This window comes from Cercospora beticola, chromosome 2 (genome assembly GCF_033473495.1).
Source record: "Cercospora beticola chromosome 2, complete sequence".
Lineage (NCBI taxonomy): Eukaryota > Fungi > Ascomycota > Dothideomycetes > Mycosphaerellales > Mycosphaerellaceae > Cercospora > Cercospora beticola.
The window spans coordinates 3,595,103-3,612,708 of record NC_088936.1 but is presented as its reverse complement, the minus strand read 5'-3'; the positions used below and the strand labels follow the sequence as shown (position 1 = coordinate 3,612,708).

At 52.9% G+C, this 17,606-nt stretch overlaps 11 protein-coding genes across 11 annotated transcripts; 6 read left to right on the top strand and 5 right to left on the bottom strand.

The window, feature by feature from the left end:
• Positions 1-76: 76 nt before the first annotated feature.
• On the top strand, positions 77-1,312 carry RHO25_003337 (uncharacterized protein; the record flags this gene model as incomplete). The annotated part of the gene is made up of 1 exon (XM_023598844.2): positions 77-1,312. The coding sequence occupies one exon, from the start codon at positions 77-79 to the stop codon at positions 1,310-1,312; it is 1,236 nt and encodes a 411-aa protein (XP_023455692.1).
• A 274-nt stretch (positions 1,313-1,586) lies between these two features.
• Positions 1,587-2,393, top strand: RHO25_003336 (uncharacterized protein; the record flags this gene model as incomplete). Its single annotated transcript, XM_023598843.2, has 1 exon — positions 1,587-2,393. One exon carries the CDS (start codon positions 1,587-1,589, stop codon positions 2,391-2,393), a length of 807 nt encoding a protein of 268 aa, XP_023455430.1.
• A 466-nt stretch (positions 2,394-2,859) lies between these two features.
• Positions 2,860-3,597, bottom strand: RHO25_003335 (uncharacterized protein; the record flags this gene model as incomplete). Its single annotated transcript, XM_023598842.2, has 3 exons — positions 2,860-3,127; positions 3,186-3,397; positions 3,451-3,597. The coding sequence occupies 3 exons, from the start codon at positions 3,595-3,597 to the stop codon at positions 2,860-2,862; spliced, it is 627 nt and encodes a 208-aa protein (XP_023455429.2).
• Positions 3,598-4,556: 959 nt separating this feature from the next.
• Positions 4,557-5,300, bottom strand: RHO25_003334 (uncharacterized protein; the record flags this gene model as incomplete). Its single annotated transcript, XM_023598841.2, has 1 exon — positions 4,557-5,300. One exon carries the CDS (start codon positions 5,298-5,300, stop codon positions 4,557-4,559), a length of 744 nt encoding a protein of 247 aa, XP_023455835.1.
• A 205-nt stretch (positions 5,301-5,505) lies between these two features.
• TCA9 (Succinate--CoA ligase [ADP-forming] subunit beta, mitochondrial) lies at positions 5,506-6,975 on the top strand (the record flags this gene model as incomplete). Its single annotated transcript, XM_023598840.2, has 3 exons — positions 5,506-5,553; positions 5,612-6,830; positions 6,932-6,975. The coding sequence occupies 3 exons, from the start codon at positions 5,506-5,508 to the stop codon at positions 6,973-6,975; spliced, it is 1,311 nt and encodes a 436-aa protein (XP_023455834.1).
• Positions 6,976-7,619: 644 nt separating this feature from the next.
• Positions 7,620-8,102, bottom strand: RHO25_003332 (uncharacterized protein; the record flags this gene model as incomplete). Its single annotated transcript, XM_023598839.2, has 1 exon — positions 7,620-8,102. The coding sequence occupies one exon, from the start codon at positions 8,100-8,102 to the stop codon at positions 7,620-7,622; it is 483 nt and encodes a 160-aa protein (XP_023455837.1).
• An 876-nt stretch (positions 8,103-8,978) lies between these two features.
• RHO25_003331 (uncharacterized protein) lies at positions 8,979-9,989 on the top strand (the record flags this gene model as incomplete). Its single annotated transcript, XM_023598838.2, has 1 exon — positions 8,979-9,989. The coding sequence occupies one exon, from the start codon at positions 8,979-8,981 to the stop codon at positions 9,987-9,989; it is 1,011 nt and encodes a 336-aa protein (XP_023455836.1).
• A 165-nt stretch (positions 9,990-10,154) lies between these two features.
• Positions 10,155-10,946, bottom strand: RHO25_003330 (uncharacterized protein; the record flags this gene model as incomplete). Its single annotated transcript, XM_023598837.1, has 1 exon — positions 10,155-10,946. One exon carries the CDS (start codon positions 10,944-10,946, stop codon positions 10,155-10,157), a length of 792 nt encoding a protein of 263 aa, XP_023455831.1.
• A 611-nt stretch (positions 10,947-11,557) lies between these two features.
• RHO25_003329 (uncharacterized protein) lies at positions 11,558-12,343 on the bottom strand (the record flags this gene model as incomplete). Its single annotated transcript, XM_023598836.2, has 1 exon — positions 11,558-12,343. One exon carries the CDS (start codon positions 12,341-12,343, stop codon positions 11,558-11,560), a length of 786 nt encoding a protein of 261 aa, XP_023455830.1.
• A 230-nt stretch (positions 12,344-12,573) lies between these two features.
• RPL7 (60S ribosomal protein uL30) lies at positions 12,574-13,905 on the top strand (the record flags this gene model as incomplete). The annotated part of the gene is made up of 3 exons (XM_023598835.2): positions 12,574-12,599; positions 12,981-13,092; positions 13,276-13,905. The coding sequence occupies 3 exons, from the start codon at positions 12,574-12,576 to the stop codon at positions 13,903-13,905; spliced, it is 768 nt and encodes a 255-aa protein (XP_023455833.1).
• Positions 13,906-15,038: 1,133 nt separating this feature from the next.
• On the top strand, positions 15,039-16,800 carry RHO25_003327 (uncharacterized protein; the record flags this gene model as incomplete). Its single annotated transcript, XM_023598834.2, has 7 exons — positions 15,039-15,209; positions 15,267-15,312; positions 15,362-15,418; positions 15,468-15,565; positions 15,632-15,907; positions 15,961-16,214; positions 16,263-16,800. 7 exons carry the CDS (start codon positions 15,039-15,041, stop codon positions 16,798-16,800), a joined length of 1,440 nt encoding a protein of 479 aa, XP_023455832.1.
• Positions 16,801-17,606: the final 806 nt, after the last annotated feature.

Sequence of the window (17,606 nt, the reverse complement as noted above, 5' to 3'; positions counted from 1 at the left end):
CTTTTCTCAATCTCAGGAACAAACACGCGTGAGAGCTGCAACGCATAGCTACTGAACAATCATATAAGACCGCGATATGGCGCTGCAAAAAGGTCTCAAGAATATCCTCAGCAAGAATGCCGACGACATCGTGATTCTTTCTGCTCTCCGCACACCCGTCACACGAGCGAAGAAGGGCGGCTTCAAGGACGCCCACGACCACGAGCTGCTTTCACACGTACTGAAGGCGACCCTTCAAGCACACCCAAACCTCGACCCCACGAAAATCAACGATGTTCAGATTGGCACAGTTCTCTCAGAGCTGGGTGGTAGCAAAGCAGGACGAATGGCAGCAATTCATGCTGGAGTGCCCGAGACTACAACTTTCCAGACCGTGAACCGAGCATGCTCAAGTGGGTTGGCAGCAATCACAGGCATAGCCAACTCCATCCGAGTTGGAGAAATCGATGTAGGGATTGGTGGCGGAATGGAAAGCATGACGAGGAATTATGGTTCGCGAGCTATTCCAACATCCCTCTGGAATGAGCTGAAAGAGTCGCCGAGCAAGGATGCGAGGGATTGTATCATGAGCATGGGAATCACAGCCGAGAATGTCGCGGAACGATATGGTGTGTCACGGAAAGAGCAGGACGAGTTCGCTGTTGCTTCACACGTCAAAGCTGCGAAGGCACAGAAGGAAGGGCTGTTCGACGCGGAGATTGTGCCGGTCAAGACGAGGACTGTACCTGATCCTGAGCACCCGGAAGTCAGCGAGGAAGTTACAGTGTCCAAGGACGATGGCATTCGTGCGGGCAGCACAGTGGAGAAGCTGGGAACGATGAAGCCTGCTTTCAAAGCTGATGGAGCCACAACCGCTGGAAACAGCTCACAGGTCAGCGACGGTGCGGCTGCCGTGCTCATGATGCGTCGATCCACAGCGACAGAACTTGGTCTTACATCCTCGATCATCGGCAAGTGGGCTGGCACACAAGTTGTAGGCTGTAAACCCGACGAGATGGGTATCGGGCCTGCTTTGGCGATTCCTAAGCTTTTGAGCCACACTGGTGTCTCAAAAGAGGACATTGGTATCTGGGAGATCAACGAGGCTTTTGCATCGCAAGCAGTCTACTGTGTACGGGAATTGGGCATCGACCAGGGAAAGGTCAACCCCAAGGGTGGTGCTATCGCTCTGGGACATCCTCTTGGTGCGACGGGCGCAAGACAGTTGGCTACACTATTGCCTGAGCTCGCGAGACAAGGGCAAGAATTGGGCGTTGTTAGTATGTGCATCGGAACCGGTATGGGTATGGCTAGCTTGTTTGTTAGGGAGTAGATCTAAGCGGGCCGTAAAATGTAAAGATGATAACTTCATTCGCGGGAACTATTTGAACAAGGTCAGCGTCAACAAGATTCAATTGCTTTTGAAGGACGACAGCAAGATACTACGGCAGCCGGCAAAGCCGCCAGAGCCACAAGTCCCGCTAACAGTCCTCCGATAGCCCTTCCGAGGTCGCACCCCACCTCTACAAGTAAATGTGATCTCTCTCTTTGATATACATTTTACAGCCCATGCTTCTCGAGACATCGACACACAGAAGGATTTCAACATGGCATCCGCAGTCTCCAACATCCGCGCCAACAACGGCAACGCTCGATTCAATGAAGAAGCTCTTTCCTGGGATTCACGACCTTTTGTCCACGAAGCATCCCAAGCAGCCTCGAAAGCCATATCCTCCAAGGTTTCTGATCTTCGGCTGCACAGCCAAGATTCCCAGACTCCAGGCCTTCAAGTCCTCGAGATCGGCTGCGGAACAGGAATTCTCAGCTTTCTCATGGCCAAAGGCCCCTCAATTGGTCGAATCGTTGCCGTCGATGCCGCGGAGGGAATGATCGAAGTGCTAAAGACCAAATTATCGAAAGATCCCGAAGCCGCAACAAAGATTGTCCCTTTGGCATTGATGTTGGAAGATCCCGAGGATCCCGCTCTTCCGGAAGGAGAAGATGGCAGAAGACAGAAATTCGATTTAATCACAAGTCATCTTGTCCTTCATCACATTCCCGAACTCAAAGCGGTGCTGAGAACGATGTATGGATGTTTGGCACCCGGGGGAAGGGTCATGTTGACGGACTTTGAGGATTTCGGACCAGAGGCGAAGAGGTTTCATCCGGCAGGAAAGATGGACGGAGTGGCAAGGCATGGAATTAACGCGAAGGAGATGGAGGCAATGTTGAGAGATGTGGGCTTTGAGGATGTTGAAGTGAAGGCCGAGTGGACGATGGAGCAGAAGGTAGAGAAATTCGATGGAGAGTTTGCGGAGACGAAAAGTGCGGAGTTTGCAAGAGTGGTAGAGGAGGAGCAGTCTGGTGAGATCATGGAGTTTCCATTTGTGGTTTGTTATGGGGTGAAAAGGTGAAGAAACATCAGGATGAGGGTGCGGTGACTCTTAATAACGGATCCGCTATTGTGGGAGGATCAGGTTACGGTGCTGCGCTTCAACGTTGATCTGAGATGCCATTTCTGGAGACGGACCTGATGGACTTGACGTCCGCACTACTTTGCTGGCACTCTCCGGCAGCACTGGGAATGCGCCTCCAGTTTCGAGCAACAGGTACTAGGAGAGTATCACCATGTCGAGAAAATTGGTTGGGGGTTGAGAAGTCGAGAAAGAGAGCAGAGGATGATCTACACAGCGCCTGAACCCGAGAGACTAAAAGATAGCACGCATACGATCGCCACTCCAGAATCGAACTGAGCATTGAATGTAGGAAACTGCAAAACCAGCTTGCCCATCCCTCGAACCCACCGAAAACAACGACCAGTAAAGTCCCATCACACGGAATAACCTCTTTTGTGCAACTCTCCTTCCCTTGTTCCATTCCTTAAGTCCTCACAGCAGCCTGCAAGAAGTCCACCGCCGCATTGACGTCGCTCGTATAAGTCAAATGACCTGGGGTAACGGCCAAACCACCACCGCAGACTCCATCGCTGGCATTGCAGAAAACCTTCGTCCTCGCAGCAGGATAGTTCGGAATTTGTCCGTTGTTCTGACGATTCTTGGTGTAGCCGTACAGAACGACACCCTTGACTTGTTCCTTTTGCTGAGCAGGAAGAGCAGTGACTGCGGCGGCGATGAGAGCGGCGCCTTGACTGATTCGGAGTGTTAGTAGAATAATTTTCGCTGGCCGAAGGAATGAAGGGGACGTACGAGTACCCGCCCGCGACAACTGCGGCATCTGGGCATTGACTTGCAGCAAGGGCGAACATTGTGGCCGCTTCACGTTTGGCAGCCGCTGTGGTGCCGTCCGCCTGGAGATTGCCGCCGATGGAGGCAGTATAGCCTCCTCCCACGCCTTGACAGACGGCACCGGGAAAGGCTTGCTTGATACCGCGGCAGGTTGGGGGACCGACAGTCAAGCCCTAGATTGCATTCAGTATGCTTCGCAGCCGATGGTTTGGGTGTCTGTTCTCACCATATTGCCTGTCTCAGTCGAGCCTCGTGCGAAGATGAAGACAACATCGCCGCATTTCCCGCTCTTCAGTTCGTTGGAGGTGGTCGAACCTTGACGGCGCTCAATAGGCGTACCGTAGGCGGCAGCCGCGAGCAGCCAAAGACTCATGATGGAGGACTTCATCGTGCAAGATTGTCGGAAGTGGTCTGCAAGATGTAATGTTATGTATATGCGCGATTGTATCTAACGAATGTGAGATGAACGAGTGTGTTTGACGCTGATGACCGGATAGTTTGGTCAGCTATTGAGCTCTATATACTCACGACCGGACCTGGAGCGAGGGCAACTGATGTAAAGCTGCCCGTTTAGCAAATTGCATTACCGCAGCCACTGCGTTTGGGCTGTGGGCCAGCAGCAAGTTGGCACTTGGCACTAGTTCGATGTATTTCGAATATCCCAGTGCTCTCCGTAGATCATACTCTCATGAGGAAGCGCCATGAGTGAACGAGCCTCGGCATCGTAGACGAGAGTGATCGAACAAGAGCTGTTACCTTTGGGCCAAGATCAGATCTCCAAGCTATATTGGGAACTATCGCTGCAGCAATGTCCGTATGGGGCGGCTTAGGATTGCGATTCCAACCACTGGCCCGCTTTTATCGATACTACTAGCAAGCGCGTCTTGAATTTGGGAGGATAGAGGGGATGTGCAGCATGCATGCTGAATATCGATCAGTCGCGAATCCTTCTGCACATAGCAGCACATTTGTGATGAATCTGAAACGAGAATCATTACCGATCTGGGCCATGCAGCACAAGTGCAAGATTTTGGCGTTGCGAACCGGATAAAACTGTGCTTCACGTCGATGTGAAACCCTTGGGTTCCCCATACTCTCCCATGAGGCGAAGACCTCGCTCTCCTCGAGGCTGACAAGTGCCTTTCGGCGCCATGTGCGTAGTCGAACAAAGGATACAAAAGCTTTTGGCTGAATCAAGGGCGTTTTGCCAGCCAGTCTCAGGCAAAGACATGTTCGTCGTCCCAAAGAGGAAGATGCATCTCAGCGAGAGTGCAGTGTACAATGCCTCGGACGTGGAGTACTGAAATTCGCTCGTAGAGTACGCAGGTCACCTCATGACTTTGCCTTCTTCCGCTTCTTCTTGCTGAGTAATTCGTCTAGATAGCTCGTGGCTTTCTTCTTCCGGGGGCGTGCTGGTTCTTCTTCGCCCTTGGTCTGTTGATGGAGTGCTCGACTGGTGCCTTTTTCGATAGCTTCAATGGTTGCCGCATCGTCTCGCGGGTCTGGGGGAGTGGCATCTTCTTCGATGGGCGTCGTGCCTCTTGCGCCTGTCCCTCCTGTGGCATAGGCAGGGAGATGCCGATCTCGTGTGACTTTCTTGCCCGTGAAAGTGGCCGCTCGGCCAGGCTCGTCTTCGTCATCACTGTTGTCCACTGGCTGTGCAGACCTCGTCGGTGCGCCCTTTCCGGAGGCAGATGTGCCTTTCGCGGGCAGCGGTGCAGTACGACCCAGCGCAATGCTGCTCTTGGCCTGCTTCGCGAGAGCCTGCTCTTTCTTCTTTGCTGCCGCGGCCTTTTTCCCTAGCAGCTGTTCGAGCAATCTGTCGTTGGACGACGCGTGACGCTTCTTGAGAATGCCATCCACCTCGAAATCGCTTTCCTTCGGTTTTGTGCCGAGTCCGGCGCTCTCAGTCAACCCGGTGAAATCATCCTGATCATCGTTGTCCTCGTCCTCCGCGGGAGTGCTGCTGGATGTCGCATTCTTCGGTAGCCACGACTGCAACAACCTCTGGCTTCTTGCCTGGGCGATGTTGACTCTGCTCAGCCAGACATCGGCGTCGCTGGCTTGTTCGGCCATGAACGAGTCTCGTGGTGCAGCGATCACATCCACGTTGTGAAGGCCGCCAAAATGTCTTGGGTCGGGAAATGTCGGCAAGTCGAGCCGAAAGTATGCGCGCGCAGAAGCAACGCCAGACAACAGAGCTCCAAAGCTACACACAGCAACACTTCACCTCTTGCTCCTATTCCCTTGCACATTCTCCCCTCCTCGCCGCGGGCCCAGCATGTTCAAACTCGCCCGGAGCACAAGGCAATTGGCCTCGGCCGTGCCGGTGAGCATTCTCTCCCGCTCCGCCCCGGAAAATGTACTAAACAGCAGTCTGCACACAGAAGCCGCTGCGCCAGCAAGTGCGCAACCTCTCCATCCACGAATACCGCTCCGCCCAGCTGCTCGACTCGTATGGAATCGGTGTTCCCAAGGGCAGCGTGGCCCACAATGCGAAGGAGGCCGAGGAGGTTGCAAAGACGATTGGCGGCGAGGACATGGTCATCAAGGCCCAAGTGCTCGCTGGAGGCCGTGGAAAGGGTCACTTCACAAACGGCTTCAAGGGCGGTGTGCGCATCGTCTACAGCCCGCGTGAAGCCGCTATCCTCGCAGACCAGATGATCGGCCAGAAGCTTATCACCAAGCAGACGGGCGAGAAGGGCAGAATCTGCAACAGCGTCTACATTGTCGAGCGCAAGTTCGCCCGCCGAGAGTTCTACCTGGCCATTCTCATGGATCGTGCCACTCAAGGCCCAGTCATCGTCGCATCAAGCCAAGGTGGTATGGATATCGAGACCGTTGCAAAGGAGAGCCCAGATGCCATCATCACCACACCCATCGACATTCACAAGGGTGTCACAGATGAGATCGCGAGGGATATTGCGACCAAGCTCGGCTTCAGCGAACAGTGCATTGAGGATGCCAAGGACACCATCCAGAAGCTTTACAAGGTCTTCCAGGAGCGGGATGCGACACAAATCGAGATCAACCCTCTCTCAGAAACCTCAGACCACAAGGTCCTCTGCATGGATGCCAAGCTCAACTTTGACGACAACGCCGAGTTCCGACAGAAGGAGGTCTTCGACTGGCGCGATCCGTCGCAAGAGGATGCTGATGAGGTCAAGGCCGGCGAGGCAGGCCTCAACTTCATTAAGCTCGATGGTGACATTGGCTGCCTCGTGAATGGTGCCGGTCTGGCCATGGCCACCATGGATATCATCAAGCTCAACGGTGGCTCACCCGCCAACTTCCTGGACGTTGGTGGTGGTGCCACTCCTGAGGCCATTCGCAAGGCTTTTGACCTGATCACCTCCGATCCTAAGGTCACTGCCATTTTCGTCAACATCTTCGGCGGTATCGTGCGCTGCGACGCCATTGCTAAGGGCTTGATCTCCGTCGTCGAATCCATGAACCTCCGCACACCTGTCATCGCTAGATTGCAGGGTACCAACAACGAGCAAGCTGCCAAGCTCATCAGCGAGAGCGGCTTGAAGATTTTCAGCATCGATGACCTTCAAACTGCTGCGGAAAAGAGTGTGCAATTTAGCAAAGTTGTGAAGATTGGTGAGTTGCACAGAATCACCATTGATTTATTCCCCTTGCCAGCGTCACAAATGCGAGCAGGCACTTAGAGGTTTGATATGCTAACTTTTCTGTGTGTACAGCGCGTGACATTGACGTGGGTGTCGAGTTCACCTTGGGTATCTAGATGGATGTGGACGGGTTTCAGGAGGGGCGACAATGGCCGGGTTCGCAGTAAATACCCGCTTGTTTCTTGCGTCTAGGGTCTTTCATCGCGCTGGCGTACTGTACGTTGTGTGTCAAATATCATTGCATATCTGAGATACCAGATGAGATCTTTTGAGACAAGTCTGGGAAGCAATTTTGGACTTTGCGCATATGCTGCTGATATTTGACAGATTTTTCTTGGTGGCTGGCCGCGTTGAGGCCTGCTAGCCACGCTCCGGATTCGCTCACATTACGATGGCCAATGGCTTACATGAAGACCTCCGATCGTCGCACCTCACCTCTGCCGTACGTCCCCGATAATTTTTTGACACCAAGCTTACTACCGGCGATTTGACGGTCAGGAAGATGCGCTCAAAGTCATATATGCTGCCGACATGGAAGTCACAACCAGGCCACGGTCCTCGCGATACTCATCATCAATCATGGCTGCGGTACACTCTGCACATAGCTACATACACATGACCATACATTCAGGAACCTTGATTGACATGCCAAATCTCCTGATCGAAACCTCGAGCGACCGACATAGTACCGATGGAACATGTACCAGCACGGATACTGCACAGTAACACATGGTGTCCAAAGCCTTGCCGAGGAAAGCGCTTAGGAGCGCCTGGACGACCCGCTCGCTTTGGTCCCGCTTGACATGGACCCGCCTGATTTGACTGTTCCCGATTTTGAGCTGCTCGACTTGGATCCAGCAACCTTCTGCGGTTCGACCTGTGTGTTGAACTGCGCAGCAATTCCCGCTTGGACGAGACCTTTCGCTTCCAATTTCGCCAGGACTGCCACTGTATGGGTTTGGCAGCGTTGCAATGGGACACTTTGACAAGCAGCTTTGACTTTGTTTCTGTCGGACTCTTTGATACTCCCGACTTTGATCCTTTGTTGGATGCCTCGACTGGCCAGTCTCTTGCCGTCTTCGATGTCAAGGTGGTATTGCTCTGGTGGGTCGACTTGATGTCCTCCTCGGACGTGGTACCAAGTGCATTTATCTTCTCCTGGTTTAGCCAAGATGAGAATCCAGTGTTGTGTATGGTTGGCTTCACGGCGGACACATTTGCCGACGTAGATGTCTAGGGACATGTTCTAGGAATATGTTGTGTAGATGATACGGTGGTGTCGAGAACAGTTTTTGTGATATGCGAGGACGAAAGTCGATATTGGAAAGGGATTGAGCAAGACCAGCTTGAACATGCCTCTTACCATCGGAGACTGGCACGTCTTTTATACAGCTCTAAGAACATGCTATGCCGAGCGGCGATGACTCCGAGCAGGAGCAGAAAGACCTTCATTCACGCAGCGGACAGCGCTCATTGCTAGGGAGAGACAGGCGGCTGGCGCTTCTGTCAGTGTATTCATAGACGTTTGGATGCAACAAAGCGGCGTAGACATGTACATTGATCGACTAGTCCTCACTGACGCTGAGCACGGGTCGTCACAAACAGCCGCCCTCCACGGATCATTCGGCATAGCAGGCTGTGCCGCTGACTTGCACAAAGCCAGCGCCAAACGTCTCGCCAGGAGTTCGTCTTTCATGCGGCTAAGTCAGGTCGTGTTCCGACATCTATTCATTCGTTTAGACATGTTGCAAACGCATGCGCCAATAACATTACTGGTCAAATGCAAGGACATGCTTGAGACGGCAAAGTGAAGCAACGACCTCAGCTTGGCGCCAAGCGGGCAGAGAGGTCCAAGTTGTCGTTGCTAAAAAATGCTCTGGAAGACGAAAGCGCCCAAGCAGGTTGCACGCTATGTGGCCATCAATCTTCAACTGGACCAAGACCAGGAGCAAGTGAGGTGCCCACATCGGCGGCTATTCTCAGTTCTGATTCGAAAGCCACGTTGGTGCGGCATCGTGCATTCGGGCCTTGCACAATAACCTTCCAACCTCTTGCCTCTATACACCATCGCACTGTTTTGTGGATACAGCTTTTGATCGCTATTCCACAAATCGCGAAGATGAGCGACAAGAAAAAGACACGATCATATCCAGAACCGTTTGTCGTGGATTCCCTGGCAGATCACAAGCACAGTTTCATTCTCCTCCACGGCCGTGGTAGCAATGGCGAACACTTTGGAACAGAACTACTCAACAGCCGTATGACATTGGACTCGGAATCCATCATCGAAGATGGTCAAGCAGCAAACACTCTCAGGCAGTATTTTCCGAATGCGAAATTCATCTTCCCGACTGCAAAGAAACGCCGTGCGAAATGGTACAACCGCGCCACCATAAATCAATGGTTCGACAGCGTACCTATTGACGAACAAGATCACTTGATTGCCGGAATGACCAAGGAGCAGGAAGAATGGCAACTCGAAGGGCTGAGAGAATCAAGGGCCTTCATCAAAAACATTTTGGATGCCGAAATCGAGTTGGTGGGAACCTCAAATGTAGTGATTGGCGGCTTGAGCCAAGGATGCGCCATGAGCTTACACGTGCTCTTGAGTCTCGATAGTGATGATATCGATACTTCGTCCCAGCTCGCGGGCTTTGTAGGCATGAGTGGCTGGCTGCCGTATGCAGATACTATTGCCGATGTTCTCAATCGAGGCCAGACGAGTGTAGACGAATCAGCTGCAGACCTGGACGAAGATGGCGACGACGATCCTTTCGCTACTTCTGATGACGATGCAGGATCTGAAGATGACATCTGGGGCCGCGAACATGAACGCAAGGAGCCGCAAACTTCGGTAGTTAAGGTCTGTGGTCTGATCCGCGACAATATGGATCTGCCGCAGCCTGCCCAAGGATCAAAGCTGCCTTGGACGCGGACGCCAATCTTCCTCGGGCATGGGAAATCTGATGAAAAGGTGAAGATGGCTAAAGGCGCCAAAGCTGCTGAGTGTCTCCAGTCGCTTGGGCTACAAGTAACGTGGAGAGAATACGATGAGGGCCACTGGTACAAAGTTCCCGATGAGATCGATGATATCGCACGGTTCCTGCGAGCATGCCTTGCGACACGGTAATGAGATGGGTATCGTGCTGGTCAGCTTATAGGGTCCATCATCGTGCTCAGTTCTCTGGAATGGTAGCTCGCATGTCGTTGAGACCGCGCCTTCGTTCATTCGACAGAGTCGCGAGGTAGCGTTGTGGCTGAAACGCCAGGAAGTGAGGGGCCCAAAAGGTCGCCATTACCAGACAATCCGACTGGCGTGGATATGTATCGCATGCTCTACAGGGTAACGTTCTAGAATTCGATCTGTTACACGTTCCTTGACCCAGACATCATCCCAGTTTGGAAGGTAGTTGGCCTTGACATATTCCCAGTACGCGGGATAGAAACCCGCGAGCTCCCAATCGAGAATGGCCACCACCTTATCATCTCGAACGATAATATTTCGCGGGTGAAAATCCGAATGTGTGAGTACGATATCGTGCGTTGGCAATGATTCCACAAAGCCCACTACCATTTCTACCCAGGCATTGCTCTGCACGCTTCTCATAACAGAGATCAGTGCATTGTGAAATTCTGCTTCGGTCGCGAACGGGCCAAATGTATCGTCCTGGTCTTCGAAAAATTGGTCGCGGCAGAAAGTCCTATCGACAGATCCTATAAATTCCCCTTTGACGCTGCGTAATTCTTCCAAGAATCCTCTCAGTTGGTGGACAATTTGAGTTTTGCACTCGTCGCTGGCTTCTTCCCATGCCTGCGTCAGGTTCGTGCCGTCAACATATTCCATTAGTATGCACCACTTTTGCGTGTCTTCCACAAGGTAGCAATTGTAGACTTTAGGAATGGGCATGGAAGTTCTGCTTCGAGCAAATTCCATGGCAGCAACTTCTGATTTGGCGCGGGCTTCGTCAAGTCCAGTTTTCGCGACTGTGACTTCATCGATTTTGAATACATTGGGTATTTCTTCGGGCGGCAACGTAGTCGCTGAAGCCCACTCGGCAGGAGTGAGAACGCGTGATGCCGCCGCCATCCTGGCAAGTAACACGCGCAAAACGAACGTTGTGATATTTTGAAAGTTGTTGACAGGGAGCCGCAGAGCAGAGCACGAAGCGGAGTAGAGTAGAGTAAAGGCTTGGCGTCGCTAGTAAAAAGCGCGGTCGCACGTGACATAATACATATAGGAGTCAAACCAGTGTTCTCAGTCACATAGCGTAGACTAAGGAAGTTTGTATTACTATCGCCACTTGCGAACGCCAGTCGTGCCGAAGAACCCAGCAATAGCTGCTGCTCAGCGCGATGTACAGCAGGTTGGAGTTCTCCGGGTGCAATTGGTGCATTCTCATCATGTTCGTCAAGGCATTTACGGTATCAAGATGTGTGAACACCATCATGCACATCTTGATATATTGTGTTTGGCCGCTGGAGCTGGAATCTCGAACTTCGACCCGGAAAGCTCCCGTAAAACTGTTATGGTACCGTGGGATTCTGCAGTGAGTCTCTGCTTCCCTTGCCAATCCAGTCTCCACGCAGCGCCATGCCACAACAACCTTACGACGTTTCTGCGATGAACAAGGGTACATTTGCTGTCGTGAAATGGACACCAATGGCAGGCAGGTGGTCTGCTCAATTGTCGGAAGACGTTCAACCTCCTTCGTGCATGGATGCCGGACTCCAGTACTCGACTTCGTCGGCTTGGTCATCGACCCACACGATACCATCTGCAACAAGATCGTCGATGACTGCAACAGCTCTAGCTCGCTCCCACTCCAGATTAGCTTGCAGCATGGATACAGTGATGAAGCCCATGATTTGGATGACTTCCAGGACTTTTGCCTGGTCGCGATTCAACTCCTTTGGTACACTTCGAATGTACTTGGTATTTCCAAGCGTCAAGACTTTGAATTGGCCGCCCAGCGGCTCCAGACTTTCCAAGGCTCTCTGAATATCATCGTCAGTGACGTCCATGCCGCCACCAACCAAGCCTCGGCCAGCAGCGATCCTCTTCCTTGCCTCAGCAAAGGCAATCATGCCGCCATTCTCTGCTCGGGTCTCTCGGCAGACTTCGACAAGACGAACGCCCAGTTCAAAGTAGAAATCGTTGACGCTCGTGCCCAACATCTTCGCCCATACACTCCCACCTTTTCCGCCTGCATCCTTGGCGGCTTTGATATTGCTGCCAGCTAGAGGATCCACACCAATGGCATGACACATGCGTGCGAATTCCGCACGAAAGGTTGGATTGCTGCGGATGTCTTTGGCATGCGTGAGAGAGAAGTTGTGGAGAGCCGCCTGAAAGACTGCCAACTGGTTGGCGAGAGCATCGGCGTGGGAAGACTTGAGCGATGCACCATGAGCAGCATATTTGTCTGATGAGATGGCAGCGTTGGAGAAGGCGCTGAGCCCGACGCCGCGCCTGTTGGATGCCATCCTCACATGTTGTTGCACTTGGCTGAGAAGTGGTGAGGCTTCACGCGTCGATGAGGTCAAGTACTGTCAGGCAGCAAGGCATCAACGCCAAGTGACGCTCGGACACCACACTCGCCGATCCGAAGCACCACACAAATTCGAGGTGCAGCTTCCATCCTGAATTCTGTTCTGCACCGCACAACGCCAAACGACCGCCTCTCCTTCATCACCCAGGACCGCGATCATTCACAATGGCCCCAACCAAGCAGGTCAAGACGTACGTCTACACTTGAGCCGGGAGAATTGCAGCACAGCCGGTCCGCCGCCGCTCGAAAAGATTTGCTCGCATGCCGTTGCAGAAATGCACGCACAGCAGCAACAACATACTCCAATGCCGCCTCAATCCTGCGCGTAGTCACACCGTGGCTCGTCAGAATGTGAGGTGGACGACAGCGAGGAAACTCCTGTCATTGCCGCTCGAAAGAGCCGGCGCTCTCGCCTCGCGAGGTCTTGTCAGCTGCGATTTGTCGCACTGATTAAAAACACTCTGTCCAAGAGTGCTCAGCGGAGAATGCATGAGAGCCAGCAGATCACTGTGCCGCAATTCTTCGCTCAGAGCATCACAATGCCGCGCGGCCGACTGACTTTTCTGCTACAGTTCGGTCGCTACCAAGGACCAGATCCTGGTGCCAGAGACCCTCCTCAAGAAGCGCAAGAGCCAGGAGAAGGAGCGCGCCGAGAAGGCTGAGCAGCGTGAGGCTCGCAAGAAGGTTGGTCGTCCCCGACACCCCGCCCAGTGCACAATGATGAAGGAATATCCAACCCAAGAGACTAGCTTTCGGGCGATGTTGTCTTCTTAGTTAACCATCTTTCGGGACTGATCGTGACAACAATCGCACTCACGTCGATTCAGCGGGCTTTTCGAGAACAACTCGCTGACAGTGCATCCACAGGAGAACAAGGAGAAGCGTGCCCAGATCTTCAAGCGCGCCGAGTCCTACGTCAAGGAGTACCGCGACCAAGAGCGCGAGAAGATCCGCCTCACCCGTGTCGCCAAGTCTGAGGGCTCCTACTACGTCCCAGCCGAGCCAAAGCTCGTCTTCGTCGTCCGCATCAAGGGTATCAACAAGATCGACCCAAAGAAGCGCAAGACCCTCCAGCTCCTGCGTCTCCTCCAGATCAACAATGGTGTCTTCATCCGCCTGACCAAGGCTACCTCTGAGATGCTCAAGATCGTCGAGCCATTCGTTGCCTACGGTTACCCCAACCTCAAGTCCGTCCGTGAGCTCATCTACAAGCGCGGATACGCCAAGACTTCCCAGAAGCACCGCATCCCTCTTACCGACAACTCCATCATCGAGGAGCACCTCGGCAAGTACGGCATCGTCTGCATGGAGGACCTGATCCACGAGATCTACCAGGTCGGACCAAACTTCAAGCAGGCCTCCAACTTCCTCTGGCCATTCAAGCTCTCCAACCCAACTGGTGGCTTCCACAAGCGCAAGTTCCGCCACTTCATCGAGGGTGGTGACCTTGGTAACCGCGAGGAGTACATCAACCAGCTCATCCGCCAGATGAACTAGGTTCGTGTCTTCTTGACGAGTAAAAAGTATTTGACGGCGTTACGTATGGGGCCTGACGACATGGGTCGGCATGGGGCTCGGAGCAATGCAAAGGCGAATGGCGTCGGTAGCTCGTACGAATACAAGACGTCGTGCATACCACAAATGTGATACCCAGATTTTGACTTCTTCAACTCTACTTTCACTACGTGATATCGTCTCCACGAAGTTGCCTCCATTCGATACGCATGTAGCTTTGTGCTGCTAGCACGTGAGGTTCCTGCTCCCACCACTATCGATGGATCTGGACCGCCGGTCTTCTGCAGCTGACGTTTTTGTGCAACAGAATTGCTGAAACTTTCCGAGAGTTTGTCAGTGGCACTTCTAGACACCTTCTAGTGTTCTTCCCTTCCAAGAATGGGTACCACAGCAGAGCTGAGGTAAAGGATCACCAACCCGCAATACGATGCATTTCGCCATACCAAGTCCTCGCCAAGTCCCCGTTTATCCACGCCTAGTCACTGCAAGAAGAGGCAGAACTTTTAAGCACAACAAGACAAGACTAAAAGGCGCTGCGTCCAATCCAGCACTTGACCAACGTATCGAATAGGCATTTGACGGCCGTGGCGCATCTTCGTCAGGTTGCTTTTATGGTAGATACCGCAGCTTAAAACCTCGCCTTCGCGCCGCTTGCACACTTCTCCGCAGTTCGAAAGTCTTGGAAGATGGCATGGCTTTTACAGGGATCCGAAAGATATTCGCTTTCCAAGACGCGCGAAGCCATCGCGCCATTCTCTTAGACCAATGCGCTATGGAGCTTTGCTTCTTCGTCTATGCGCCGTGCTGGTCAGAAACGTAGGAGAAGCGAGCTGGGGCCGGGTCGTACCTGTGTAGTGGCGCGCATGAAGTGCAACCACCGTTACCACCCCATGGGCACTGCGCCTTAGTCTCGCATGCCAATGCATACGGTCCAGCTTGGTTTTGCAGCCACCTCGAGAGCGGTGGTGATAGTCGCTTCGGGAGTCCTTGGCAGGTGGTATACAATAATGCGGAGAGAATGTCGCTGTTTCAGCTCTCGATAGAGCAGTCCGTTGTGCAGCTGGATCTGTCGAGAATATTCATCTCTGCCTGTTCGAAGGTCGCCAAACGCAATCATGGGTGCCTTCCACGATCACAAAGATCCTATTTCTCCTGCTGCCGATTACGTCCACCATGAGTTCGTCAAACCTGTCCCTATTGTGGAGAAGATTGATTATTCTGGTGCCCACGAGAAGACGGACCCGCGAGAAATTGCTCTGGTGAAGAAGCTTGATCGATGGATTATGGTGCGTCTTGGGAAGTACTCAAGCGTTCAGAAGTATCTTTGTTAATGTTCGGGACAGCCAATGCTTTTCTCAATGTACTTCTTGAACTATCTGGATAGAAATGGTCAGTATACCGGGCGACATGTGAATGAGGAACGACTGATCTCGAACAGCCATCGCACTTGCTCGTATCAACAAGATTGAAGAAGATCTGAATCTCAGCTCTATTCGTGGGTGTTCGCTTAAGTCGCTTCCTAGTCCTGACCTGACCGTCTTCAGAATACCAAACTTGCGTGTCGATACTTTTTGTCGGTTACATCCTCGGTGGTGTTCCCTCGAACATGTTCTTGACGCGCACGAGTCCACGCAAATATATGGCAATAATGATGGGTCGTGGATCTCCTTTACGACTCTGGAACAACTGCTGACAGTGCTTGAACAAGGTCATCTGGGCTGCCGTATCTGCTTTGACAGCAGTAGCAAGTGGATTCACAGGACTGCTCCTAACCCGGTTCTTCTTGGGGATGACCGAGGCTCCATTCTATCCTGGAGCGGTGTACATCATCGGTTGCTTCTATACTCGAAAGGAGATCGCGACCCGAATTGCCATTCTGTATACTGGCAATATTGCTGCGACAGCATTTGCGGGTCTTATCGCTGCTGGTGTATTCTACGGAATGGACGACCTGGCGGGGATTACTGGCTGGCAATGGCTCTTTGTGAGTGCTGTTCAAGGATCACATGTGGTAGTCATAAAGCTGACTTGATCAAGATCCTTCAAGGTGTCATCACTGCAGTTGTCGGTGTCGCAGCATGGTGGATTCTGCCAGACTATTCACGCAACACCAAATGGCTTACCGAAGAGGAGCGACTTCTTGCGTACAACCGCATCGAGCTCGACACCACTGAGAACCAGGGCGAAGTCAGCGTCTGGAAGGGCTTGTCTCAGGCCTGCAAAGACCCAATGGTCTGGGTGTTCGCGATCATGGCTCATATGCATCTCGCCGCGAACGGCTTCAAGAACTTGTGAGTTGGCTGTCGTGTGTGGATTGACTTTCGCTGATTTTTTTCCAGCTTCCCTACTGTCGTTGAGACTCTCGGATATGGACAGACCATCACTCTCGTTCTCGTCTGCCCACCTTATCTGATCGCCGGTTTCTCCACGCTTCTCGTTTCCTGGATGTCCGGCAGATTCAACGAACGCACGTGGCACATCACGGTATCCAAGTGCGTTGCAACGGCCGGCTTTGTTGCGGCTGTAGCAACGAACAGCGTGGCCGGGCGGTACGTTGCGATGATCATCTTCTCCATCGGTACCTATGCTGTCAATTCTTTGATCCTGGGCTGGTGTGCCTCTGTTTGTGGCCAAACCAAGGAGAAGAAGGCAGCCGCTGTCTCCATGGTGACAACTATCATGGTCAGCTCTTTCATTTGGACGCCGTACCTGTGGCCGAAGAGCAATGGTCCTCGTTACACTATTGCTCTGGGCAGCAGTGCGGGCTTCTCCATGGCTACTGCCGCTCTTGCTTGGGTTGCCAAGTTCATGATGATGAGAAGGAACAGGAAGATCAGGCAGAGCGGAAATGAGACGACGAACTTTTACGTCTACTGAATGACTGCCCGGACTCGCACTCGATGCTGGAGTTCATGTCGATTCAGCAATGGCTTGTTGCGAAGAGTTTGGAGTGAGATTGATATTCGCCATTCGCATCAGTCGAGCTCTTTGGGTAGTTCTTGCGAAATACAGCACAAGCCGTGTCTGCGCGCATACAGTAGCAGATGTTGATCTGTGTCGACCATGTCGCGGGATGGTGATATTAATAGTTGATGGTGCTGCTATTGTTGTAGAGTTCGCGCACCTTTCCAAAAGTGCGATGGCGCCATAACGGGACCTGCTCTTGATGCCTGGTTGCCTTGTCGAGTCGCAATAGCCCTCGACTCGGGGACAGAAGAGACCTGTTCTCCTGCATCTGCACCTGTCAGCGGGCTCATCACAGTCTCTTACCACTGGGTCTGGTGTGATGCGCCGACATAGGCTGCGCTGTCCCCCGCCTGCTCGCCCACAGGCAGCGGAGGCCGAAGGGCCCGTGGTTGCATCGATCATCGAGCGTGTTGAACAATCGAGCCTTCCCTGTCGATGCATGGTCGCTGCGTGTTTCACAACGAGAGCTTCGGTGGCAGCCGCAACAGCATTGTCCCTCCCCAATCCCCCGCCAGCCCTGACTTGCACTCTTGCACTCTGCCACCAGCGAGCGCATTGTGCAGCGCGGTCGAGTGTTGACCAAGTGTCCACGTTTCCCTCGAGCATGCAGCATGGTGGACTTCGACTCCGCTGCCATCAGGAATCATGGGACGTCTGACGGCCGTACGAATGGCGTGGGTCGTGGTCTTCGGAGGTTGAATGCGCTGCTCTCTCCG